General features: G+C 40.9%; 1 protein-coding gene across 2 annotated transcripts in view; it reads left to right on the top strand.

Moving 5' to 3' along the window:
- Positions 1-12,408, top strand: part of TBC1D9 (TBC1 domain family member 9) — a 119,514-nt gene that overhangs the window by 31,407 nt on the left and 75,699 nt on the right. For both annotated transcript variants that reach the window (XM_073604161.1, XM_073604153.1), the window contains exons 7-8: positions 10,916-11,122; positions 11,339-11,500. In XM_073604161.1, coding sequence (XP_073460262.1) covers positions 10,916-11,122; positions 11,339-11,500 — 369 coding nt within the window. The remainder of the gene's footprint in view (positions 1-10,915; positions 11,123-11,338; positions 11,501-12,408) is intronic.

Below are 12,408 nucleotides of genomic sequence, written 5' to 3'. Positions count from 1 at the left end.
TTGGTGAGAGAGGTAAAGAAGAACCCAAAGATCACTGTGGCTGAGCTCCAGAGATGCAATCGGGAGATGGGAGAAAGTTGTAGAAAGTCAACCATCACTGCAGCCCTCCACCAGTCGGGGCTTTATGGCAGAGTGGCCCGACGGAAGCCTCTCCTCAGTGCAAGACACATGAAAGCCTGCATGGAGTTTGCTAAAAAACACCTGAAGGACTCCAAGATGGTGAGAAATAAGATTCTCTGGTCTGATGAGACCAAGATAGAACTTTTTGGCCTTAATTCTAAGCGGTATATGTGGAGAAAAACAGGCACAGCTCATCACCTGTCCAATACAGTCCCAACAGTGAAGCAGTAGTGGCAGCATCATGCTGTGGGGGTGTTTTTCAGTTGCAGGGACAGGACAACTGGTTGCAATCGAGGGAAAGATGAATGCGGCCAAGTACAGGGATATCCTGGACGAAAACTTTCTCCAGAGTGCTCAGGACCTCAGACTGGGCTGAAGGTTTACCTTCCAACAAGACAATGACCCTAAGCACACAGCTAAAATAACGAAGGAGTGGCTTCACAACAACTCCGTGACTGTTCTTGAATGGCCCAGCCAGAGCCCTGACTTAAACCCGATTGAGCATCTCTGGAGAGACCTAAAAATGGCTGTCCACCAACGTTTACCATCCAAACTGACAGAACTGGAGAGGCTCTGCAAGGAGCAATGGCAGAGGATCCCCAAATCCAGGTGTGAAAAACTTGTTGCATCTTTCCCAAAAAGACTCATGGCTGTATTAGATCAAAAGGGTGCTTATACTGAATATTGAGCAAAGGGTCTGAATACTTAGGACCATGTGATATTTCAGTTTTTCTTTTTTAATAAATCTGCAAAAATGCCAACAATTCTGTGTTTTTCTGTCAATATGGGGTGCTGTGTGTACATTAATAAGGAAAAAAATGAACTTTAAATGATTTTAGCAAATGGCTTTAGCAAATATATATTATTATTTTCAAACTATGAGATGGTTAGAGAAGCCCTGTCAGCTTGAATCACTATTATTCCAAAGGAGGGAAGGGGCAGTACCGTATGGTCAAGTTATAGACCAATACCGTTGCTTAACCACTTCAAGACCGCCGCACGACGATGTATGTCCTAAGTTTGAACGGGGATATCGTTGTTATGGCAGCAGCTAGCTGCCATAACCCCGGTATCCCTGTTTTCGTGCGGCGGCCGGCTTTCAGATAAAAGTGGTCCCTGCGGCGGATTCGCCGCGAGATCACTTTTATCGGTGGCGGGAGAGGGGCCCTCCCGCCACGATCCAGTGCCCTCCGCCGCTTGCCGGAGCCGTCGGTAGCGGCAGAGGCGATCGCGTTCTATCCTGTGGTGTGTCTGGAGACAAGTGAGGCCAAGATGGCGCTCACTCGTCTCCAATACACTGCTGGGCGGAAGCGACGTCAATACGTCACTTCCGTCCACGCCTCTTAAAGGCACATTTTTTTCAAATGTCAGTTCTAAATTACTTTTTTTTTTTTTTTTTTTTTTTTTTTTATTGCATTTTAGTGTAACTATGAGATCTGAGGTCTTTTTGACCCCAGATCTCATATTTTTAAGAGGTCCTGCTATGCTTTTTTCTATTACTAGGGATGTTTACATTCCTTGTAATAGGAATAAAAGTGACACCATTTTTTTTTTTTTTTTAAACGGTGTAAAAATAAATAAAATATTGCAAAATAAATAATAAAAATAAAAAAAAAATTTTTAAAACCCCCCCCCTGTCCCGACAAGCTCGCGCGCAGAAGCGAACGCATACGCGAGTAGCGCCCGCATATGAAAACGGTGGTCAAACCACACATGTGAGGTATCGCCGCGACCGGTAGAGCAAGAGCAATAATTCTAGCCCTAGACCTCCTCTGTACCGCAAAATATGCAACCTGTAGAATTTTTTAAACATCGCCTATGGAGATTTTTGAGGGTAAAAGTTTGACGCCATTCCATGAGCAGGCGCAATTTTCAAGCGTGACATGTTGGGTATCAATTTACTTGGCGTAACATTATATTTCATAATATAAAAAAAAATTGGGCTAACTTTACTGTTGTCTTATTTTTTTTTTTTTATTCAAAAAAGTGAATTTTTTCCAAAAAAAGTGCGCTTTTAAGACCGCTGCGCAAATACGGTGCAAAAAAAAGTATTGCAATGACCGCCATTTTATTCTTTAGGGTGTTAGAAGAAAAACCATATATAATGTTTGGGGGTTCTAAGTAATTTTCTAGCAGAAAAACCTTTTTTAAACATGTAAACACCTAAAATCCAAAACGAGGCTGGTCCTTAAGTGGTTAATACTGATACAAAATTATCTGCAAAGGTTTTGGCCACTAGGATGAAAGATTTGATGTCGGAGCTGGTACATCCGGATCAGGTGGGGTTTATACCTGGGAGAGAAGAGAGAGACAATGGGCGAGAACATTGCTCTTGCTTCAAAAAATGAGAGGAAAGGGCCCCTGGTTTATTCCTGTTGATTGACGCAGAAAAAGCGTTCGACAGGGTGGACTAGGGGTTCATGATGAGTAATTTGGAAGTTATGGGAGTGGGCCCAATGGATCCAAGTTTTATTTAAACACTAAATGATATATTGCTCAAACATGCTATGGGAATATGTGAAATTACACCCCAAAATACATTCTGTTGCTTCTCCTAAGTACGGGGATACCACATGTATGAGACTTTTTGGGAGCCTAGCCTCGTACGGGACCCTGAAAACCAAGCACTGCCTTCAGGCTTTCTAAGGGCATACATTTTTTATTTCACTCTTCACTGCCTATCAGTTTCGGAGGCCATGGAATGCCCAGGTGGTACAAAACCCCCCAAATGACCCTATTTTGGAAAGTAGATACCCCAAGCTATTTGCTGAGAGGTATAGTGAGTATTTTGCAGACCTCACTTTTTGTCACAAAGTTTTGAAAAAAGAAGAAAAACATTTTTTTTTCTTGTCTTTCTTCATTTTCAAAAACACAAATGAGAGCTGCAAAATACTCACCATGTCTTTCAGCAAATAGCTTGGCGTGTCTACTTTCCAAAATGAGGTCATTTGGGGGGGTTTGTGCCATCTGGGCATTTTATGGCCTTCAAAACTGTGATAGGTAGTGAGGAGTAAAATCAAAAATTTACGCCCTTAGAAATCCTGAAGGTGGTGATTGGTTTTCGGGGCCCCGTACGCGGCTAGGCTCCCAAAAAGTCCCACACATGTGGTATCCCCGTACTCAGAAGCAGCTGAATGTATTTTGGGGTGCAATTCCACACATGCCCATGGCCTGTGTGAGCAATATATCATTTAGTGACCACTTTTTGTAATTAATTTTTTTTTTTTTTTTTTTTTTTTGTCATTATTCAATCATTTGGGACAAAAAATTTAATATTCAATGGGTTCAACATGCCTCTCCGCAATTTCCTTGGGGTGTCTACTTTCCAAAATGGGGTAATTTGGGGGGGGGGGGGTTTGTACCGCCCTGCCATTTTAGCACCTCAAGAAATGACATAGGCAGTCATAAACTAAAAGCTGTGTAAATTCCAGAAAATGTACCCTAGTTTGTAGACGCTATAACTTTTTTGCGCAAACCAATAAATATACGCTTATTGACTTTTTTTTTTTTTTTTTTTACCAGACATGTGGCCGAATGCATTTTGGCCTAAATGTATGACTAAAATTGAGTTTATTGGAATTTTTTTTTTTTATAACAAAAAGTAGAAAATATCTATTTTTTTTTTTTTTTTTTTTTTATCGCAGAGGTGATCAAATACCATCAAAAGAAAGCTCTATTTGTGGGAAGAAAAGGACGCAAATTTCGTTTGGGTACAGCATTGCATGACTGCGCAATTAGCAGTTAAAGTGACGCAGTGCCAAATTGTAAAAAGTGCTCTGGTCACGAAGAGGGTAAATCCTTCTGGGGGCTGAAGTGGTTAAAACATTAAAAAATATGATATCAAAGTTTATCTGGCAGAACAGTTGTTATGGAATTATTTCTGATTGGGACTCTGCTGCAGGAACAGATTCACAGGATCACTGTGTTTAAAGTGGATGTAAACCCAATGTCATCCTTTCTAAACTACTGCCATAGTGGTTATCTATAAGGTGTATACACGCCTCCTGCATGTATCTTTACCTGTCAAATGTCTCCCCTCTCTCTGTTATTAGACCCAAAAAACTGCATATTCTGTGGGTGGGTCTGTTGTCTGGAGCTCGGTGGGTGGAGTCGTGATGTCAGTAGACTCCCCGCCCACCTCTACACTCTTTCTCAATATGAATTTTCTCCTGTGTATTTCTAACACTGAACTTCTGCTATGATCTCTAACATCCAGTGAAAAGACAGAAAAGTAACCACATGACTTCAGCATCCACACCTCAGCATGATTTGGCAACAGCCAATCCTTGCAGAGCTACTGAAGAAAGGAGTTGGGGGGGGGGGAATTAAAAAATAATGCCTGTGTCTTAGGCTGTCACTCACAGCAAGGGGGAGTATTTGACAACGTTTTTCTCAGTTTGTCAAGATTTTTCTCACTGAACAATAAAAGAGGATTGCTCAGAGATGGATTAACTCTGTGTGGCAAGACTGGGCTCAAATGATAGGAAATCGTATACTCTACACAGTATGATATATAAAAAAAATTTTGGGGTTTACATCCACTTTAAAATGTCCGTTCAGTGTCTAAATGTATGATTACATGTTGTTTTATACATGGATAAGAAATGGGTGGTGTGAGATGTTGTTAAAAACTAACAAATAGAACTATATTATTAAAAACTAGCGAATGGAGAAGTAAAACCTTGAGGGGGGGGGGGGGGGGGGAGTAGGGACAGAGAGAGCTTCTATTAGAAGATGTGTCTGTGTTTTAGGTGAAGGTTACAGAACACATTTCAACAGTGAGAACAAAATGGAGTCTCTTGTGCTTAAATGAACAATACAGTGAATGTCCATGTCACAGTAAACCAAGAATTGCATTCTCGGTATTAAGGAGAGATAAAGTGCAAGGGGGGTTAAAAGTACCAGATCTGCAAAAATACTATAATGCAGTGGTAATTTCACAGTTAATGGAACGGTCTAAGGTAGTATATGAAAAAGGATACAAATTGAGAACACAATGAGTGACACACGGTTGAGTATGTCGCTCCCACCACAATATAGAGCATTGAGGGAAGATACACATGTTATGACACGTAATGTACTCAGAATATGGGATCTAATACATAAAGTAAATGGAAATATAACTCGCCATTAATTTCACTGAACAACAAATTTTTTTTACCTGGTAAAGGTAAATTATTTGGGGATTGGATTAAACATGATAATGTACAATTAAAGGATATAATGGAAAAGGGGAAAAATACACACATTTCAAGAATTAAAACACAAGACAGAAATTATGACGATCCAGCTGAAACACTTTGTCAGTATGCTGCCTCAACCAATAAGATCAGTGGAAAATCTTAGACTGCTGGAGCAGCTAAGTTTGGCATCAAGCACAAAAAATGGGATATTACATACAGGAAGTCCCTGATTTACGAACACAATAGGGACTGTACGTTTGTTCGTAAGTCGAAGTTGTTCGTAAGTCGCAACACTGCATTTGTAAGTGTAACTTCCGGTCAGAACACTGCATTCCTAAGTGTAACATCCGCCCGTGCATGGATGTGGGATGTTCCGGGCACTTATGTTATAATGGGGCTCTCCTGGCCATGTAGTACTGCAGTATGGGATGTGTCTGGAGGTATCCAGGACCAGCGTGGAGCACAAGTGGCCGGCATTTGAGGCTGTTCATAAGTAGGAGTCATTCGTAACTCGGGGACTGCCTTTTATTTATAAAATCTTGCTGGCAGTGGACGGGCTGGAGGCCCCGCCATATATATTTAAAAAAAAAATGGGAAAATGAATTGGGAGCCAGAAGTAATACATTTAAATTAGAAAAGATTATGAGACTGGTACATACCTCTGCAGTGGACTCTAATACAGCAGATATGAACTATAAGTGTTTGTTTATCAAGGTAGTATAGAACCCCAGATAAAGTAAGTAGGTATCATCTAGAGAAATCACTATTCTGCTGGAGGGGATGTAAAATAGTAGGAACAATGGCCCATTTATGGTGGGACTGCCCAAAAATTAAAAATGAATGGAATGAGATTATACAGCTAATAAAGGAAATCTCAGAAGACCCATGGACGTGCTTATTTCACGGAACAGTGGGTTTGATAAAACAATATAAAGAATCTTTGATCCCCCCCATTTAATAAACGCAGCTAAAAGTCAGATTCCATGGCACTGGCAAGAAATAGAATGTCCTACAATAAAACCTTGGATTAGAAAGGTAGAAGAGACCTATAATATGGAACATCTGAGATATAGTGGAGAGGAAGAAATGGAGGGAGTGATAAATAGATGGAAAGATTGGAAAGTGTTTAAGTAGACCAGGAGGTATGCGGAGGTTGTAAGCAGAAGAACATTGGTCTAAATTAGGAGAACTGGACAAAAATAAAGGAAACTTAGTGTAGTGTAGAATGGGAAGAAGAAAGGGGGGGGGGGGGGTCCATTTGTTTTTTGAAGGGATGGAAAATGTATACTGTATTTTAATTACATGGTGCACTTTATTTTGTGTGTTTTTTGTATATGGGTATAAATTTAAAAATAGTTTTTATATAAAAAAAAAAAAACCTAGTCTTGAAACTTTTTGACACCGCCTCATAGCAGCACAGAAGGAACCAGTGGCCTAGTCTACCAGTGTCCACAAAAAACAGAAATATTATCAGGAGGGAAGAGTGGAGAATTTCAGCTTTACTGCAAAATTACTGTTTTTGCTGCCTGCAAACTACTTTTTTTTAAATTTTATTTTTTATTTAAAGGCTGTGGGTTTTTGGTTTTTGTTTGTTTTTTTTTTTTGTTTTTTTGGTGTAGTTAGGGTCGTTTGGTTTATTTTGGCATCCTTGATAAATATTTATTTTCCTCTTTTTGTATGCACTCTTACAAACTCTCTAACACCACCTTAAAGTGTATCTAACTCCAAAACCTTTTTTTTTTTTTTTTTTTTTTTTTTTTTTTTGTTTTTGGATGTCAGGTTGTAATGCTTTACAGTAGGAATACGGACAGTAAAAGTTTACAGAAGTTCTAGCTTTCCTCTTTTTCTGTCCTGTGTTGCTTTTAAAGATTTCCACTCCCTGTCCTGGGGAAAATCTTTTTTTAACCAGAAAGGAAGAGAAGGAATCTCACCAACTGAGCCTCTGATGATGGTAAAACCTGACAGGAGTTATAATCCTACACTAAAAAAAAAAAAAAAAAAAAAAGTGTTGGCCATAGAGGCACTTTAACTTTGCCTTCCCTATTGACTTCTAAGCCAAATAGGTGACATTTTATCAAAATTTTTTTATTTTGAAAAAACAAGGGAGAAACAAAAATAAATCTCAGGGAAAAAAGGTAAAGGTTGAGGGGATTTTTGCGGTGCTCAGTTTCGCTCATCCATAATTAGCAGTGAGTCATCTGACCCTATTGTAAGCCAGATAGTGTAAGAAAAAGTTTGTCTTTTAAAGCATAAGTTCACCTTTTTAGGAAAAATAATAAATGCATATAATTTTGCAGGGATAAAAATAAGCATTCAATTTTTTTTTTTTTTTTTTTTCTACTATCGGCGCCTGCGATTAGTGGCTCACAGGTGCAATGTCAGGCTCCTGCACACACTCCCTCCAACTTTCTGCCTGTGCCTTTTGTATGAGCTATCAGTTTGAAAGCTGGAATAAGTGTGTACGGACTACAAATCGGCTGATCAGCATGCTCAGTCCATTGAGAACTTCAAGCCATCTGCCATACAGAAGCGAGTGTATGACACTGCTGTGTGGGTGGAGTTCTGCACAGCCTCACTTATTTGAAATGTGACAGCAGCTGTAGGGGAGAGGATCCCCTGCCCGCTGTCACAGTGGAAGGGGGGTCAGGAGCTGTAACGTTACACCCCGAATATGAGTGTATCTTGCAATATATTCTGAAAGGTGAACTTGGCCTTTACGTTTAAAAATGCATGTAAACATTTACGAACAGGAAAAACTGGCTTTAACTTTAACCCCGTCAGTGTAACTTTTGGCCTCGGAGTATAGTATGATACAAGAGGAATGATTATAAAGCAGTGAATATGACATCTACCAAACATTTACTGCAAGTGAGTCTTGCATGTACATGTTTTGCAAGTGTACATGCATGCACTATTTAGAATTTGCAATTTCAGAGTGAACTTTAGTGCTACTTTAGGAAATGTTGCAGTTCACAAGGTTAACAACTTACAAGCAAGTAGACATATTGCTGATCATTGTTTGGTGTGAATGCTTACGAGGGCAATGCCTTAGTGGTTAAAGCATATCTAAATTAAAAAATGTAACATACTGCAGCTTACCCATCCTTAGATGTGGTGACTCCACTAGTTTTCTGTTTTTAGGCTCTATTTCCTTTATTTTCACCCGGTGATCCAGCCAGTAATAGGCTTATGTCTGTCTGCAGAGGAGCAATGGAGAGCATCATTGTCTGAAGAGGGTAGATGGACTAGTAGATTTAGATGGACTTTTCTTAAATAACTAACAAACCATGGCCGCAGCATAAGGGGTTGCAGGGGTCACAATTGCAACCCCGCTCCTAGCTCCAGGGGACCCCTGCAGCCTCCCTGTCATATCATATCCTCCACAAAATCCAGCTCCGATCTGCCCTAGGGCCCCACAGCCACACTTCAGTACTGGGCTTCTACTTTGCCTTCCACAGTCCACACCCCTTTGTTCCCATTGGCTGGGGAGAAGCTGTGAGACATTTCTTGAATGGAGAGGAGCACGAGTAGAGAACAGCCCAGGATGGGGCAAGAGTAGAGGACCGCTCAGGATGGGGAAGTGTCTGTGCTGTGTGCCGGCAACATGGAATGGTAACCAAGCTCAGCGAGGCAAGAGGAAGAGAGTGCTGTCCTGTAGTCACAATGGGACTGATGTCACTGGTGAGGTATGACACTGAGCTCAGTGTCTCCTAGTCAGCTGGGATTCTCTGTACCCCCCCCCCCCACCTGGGGATATCTACTTACCCCACTTCCCTGACAACTGGGGAAAAGACACACACCTCCAGGAGGTGACCTTCCCCTAACACCTGCCAACACTGACAGAGAAACCTTCAGAAATTGCTAAAACAAATCCCTTAACTCCTCCTCGGGGTGCCCCTGAAGGGCTGCAGGCTCCAGATTTTGTGTCACATGGCTCTGCCCCCCCAGACCACCCCCTCCACCATGCATGCTGAGCTCCTTTCTCTTTACAGCACTCTATACTGTTCCTCCTCCGCAGGGCTGAAATCGCATTCCTTTACAACACAGCCAGTTAGCCATGATCTGCACAGGGTGTATCTGCCTACTGCAACTACACTGCCATTCCGACCAGAGAATTTCACAGGTCAGAAGGGCAACATAAAAGCCAGATACACCCTGTGAAGACTGACAGACTGTGTGTAAAGGAATGTGATTTCAGCCCTGTGTAGTGTGTGGGGGAGCTGTATACAGTGCTGGGATGGGAAAGGAGCTCTGCCAAGTGACCTGCCAGGGGTCCCTGTCCTCTGATGTAAAATGGAACTCTGGGAACTCAACTCTTAAGCCACTTTTGAGTATCTTGGCGTGCGGTGGGTGTATCTGCATGCACGTTGGAAGTAATTCGGGGGGGGGGGTGCCCGGCCCAGGTCAACTTCTGCATCGGGGCCCACAAGCTTCAAGCTACGCCTCTGTAACAAACTAAAGTCTAACTTTTAAGCACCTACAGAAACCTTTTTTTTTTCCATTTTGGATATACAATAGCTTTTAACTAAATTAATAAAATCTGACCATTGTAATCAACCCAGTCAGTGTTAAAGGGTTTGTCCAAACCCTCTAATTGCCACTTTTGCTGGACAGCTTGGTCTGTTAAAGGAAGTTGAAAAATAACACTTAATTTTCACCTGGTGATCCAGCTATGAAGTTAAAAAAATAAAAATAAACTATGCAGCCACAATTTAAGAAATGTAACCTGAAATGTATTGCTTTTTTGCTTTTGGGCTTGGATAAACTTTGGGGTGTGTTGTGGTAATATTTTCCATTACTGCAATGCACTTAACATACATTCGCTTATTGCAGGAGCATTCATTTTGAATAGCATGCTAGCACACTTATGCCGCGTACACACGGTCGGACTTTTCGGCTACAAAAGTCCGACAGCCCGTCTGACAGACTTTCGACGGGCTTTTGGCGGACTTTCTAACAAACGGACTTAACTACATACGATCAAACACAAGTCCAACTGATTCGTACATGATGACGTACGACCGGACTAAAATGAGGAAGTTGATAGCCAATAGCTGCCCTAGCGTGGGTTTTTGTCCGTCGGACTAGCATACAGACAAACGGATTTCTGGGTCCGGCGGAGTTACGATGTAAAGATTTTAAGCATGTTCCAAATCTAAAGTCTGTCAGATTTGCGACTGGAAAAGTCGGGTGAAGCCCACACACGATCGGATTGTCCGCTGGATTTGGTCCGTCTGCGTCAGTCGGACCAGTCCGGTCAAAGTCCGACCGTGTGTACGCGGCATTAGGCAACGCAGCTCCAATGCACATTTGAGTGCACCACAATGCACAGTAACACATGTGCTGGTAGTGTGCGGCATTAGCAAAATTGCATGTCTACTTTTATGGACGTTTCGGAGCGTTTGTCAGCCTATTCATTTATATGTGCTGCCTCAATTAAACTCCTGTTAATGCACAAAAAAAGCAAGTTAGTGCACGTGTGTGTGAAGGCAAGCACACCAAGGTGTGAATGGACCCTTTTAAGATTTTGAAAATTGAGGCATAGAAAATGTGTTTATACAAAAATGTCGCCTAGATACTTGTTCAAATAAAAGGGTTTTCATTTTCTGTAGGTGACCATTGTTGAGAAGGCAGACAGTTCCAGTGTCCTGCCTAGTCCACTGTCTATCAGCACAAAGAACAGAATGACCTTCCTATTTGCCAACTTGAAGGACAGAGACTTTCTTGTGCAGAGGATATCTGATTTCCTGCAGCAAACTACCCTGAAAATGTACTTTGATAAGGACATGTCTGGAAGTGACAGCAGCATGAGTGAAGAGGTATGACAGCACAGGGTAGGAAAAAGATGCTCAAGCAATACATTTAAATTATTTACATTATGATTAGAGAACATAGATTACGATTATGTTCTCTACTCTGCATTTGTTTTCACACATCCTTAATCTTTATGGCAATAATAAATAAATGCCTGATAGCTGTGCCCTAGTCTAAAATGTTGTTGCGATTATTTACATTTTTTTTTTTTTTTTTTTAAGGCAAGCAGCTTTGTTTCCTGCAGTCCTCAGCTGAGACTCCGGACAGAAGTAGATGGCAATCGGCTATTTAATCTTAATGGCAACACTGCTCCAACTGCCACTCAAACCTTAATGACAATGTATCGCAGGAGGTCACCAGAAGTGGAATTCAACCCTAAACTGGTAATCATCAGTGCTTTACTAGGAAGAAAAACATTGGGCCCAAGCACCACAAATGACTCTCTCTCACTTACTGGACTGCACATCAGTTTTTTTAATGATTTGCATTCCTAGTCAGCACATTTACATATCCATGAAAATATTATGTAAAAAAAATTTTTTTTTTTTTTTTGGTAAATTTAGCTGAAGGATCAGTGCTGATTTTTCAAAGAAAAGAGTAAAGTGGTTTTGGTTACAAGATGAGGTGGACATGGTGGTCTCATATAGACCCAAATTGCTGTCACTTTTCAAATTGCCATACTCTATTAGAAATGACATTGGGGGACCTCCGTCACTTCCTGTGAAGTGTCATGATCCTGACATCCTGATCAGAGTATTATTTTCTCAAGATTGTGTTAACGCAAGGTATCACAGGGCCCACCAAAAGAACCCACAGGGATTGCATTTAGGCTTGTTAAAGAAGCTCCTGTCATAGTCCCCTCTCCCCCACACATGTTATAGGGAAGTGAGAGTCCCTTGTTTTAATGATAGTTGTGTCATTTTGAGAGATGTTATCTTTATAGTCAGAAATATTAAAATGTACAATATAATAACTAGGTTCAGTCCTACTTCCAAACACAAATCTGCGCTAACATTTTTGAGTTCTCACAGGACTGTGGCAATTCCTAAAGAATCAATATTTTTTTTTTTTTTTTTAAATGTAATAGTTAAACGTGTTTGAAATGTGAAAGTTAAATCTTGTAATAAAAATGGTGTAGAAATAAGATCTATAATGTAATTGAACAAAATCCCTCAAAGGCTAAGCTGAAGAAACCTGATGAGCAGACCAACTGTGAGATCTTGCTCCTATACCTACATACCACATATAGGTGTGTTTTTTTGTTTTGTTTTTCCTATTGTTCAAGCTATGT

The sequence above is a fragment of the Aquarana catesbeiana genome, linkage group LG01 (assembly GCF_042186555.1).
Source record: "Aquarana catesbeiana isolate 2022-GZ linkage group LG01, ASM4218655v1, whole genome shotgun sequence".
Lineage (NCBI taxonomy): Eukaryota > Metazoa > Chordata > Amphibia > Anura > Ranidae > Aquarana > Aquarana catesbeiana.
Note: the sequence above shows the minus strand (reverse complement) of the source record. Positions and strands in the feature narration are given on the sequence as shown.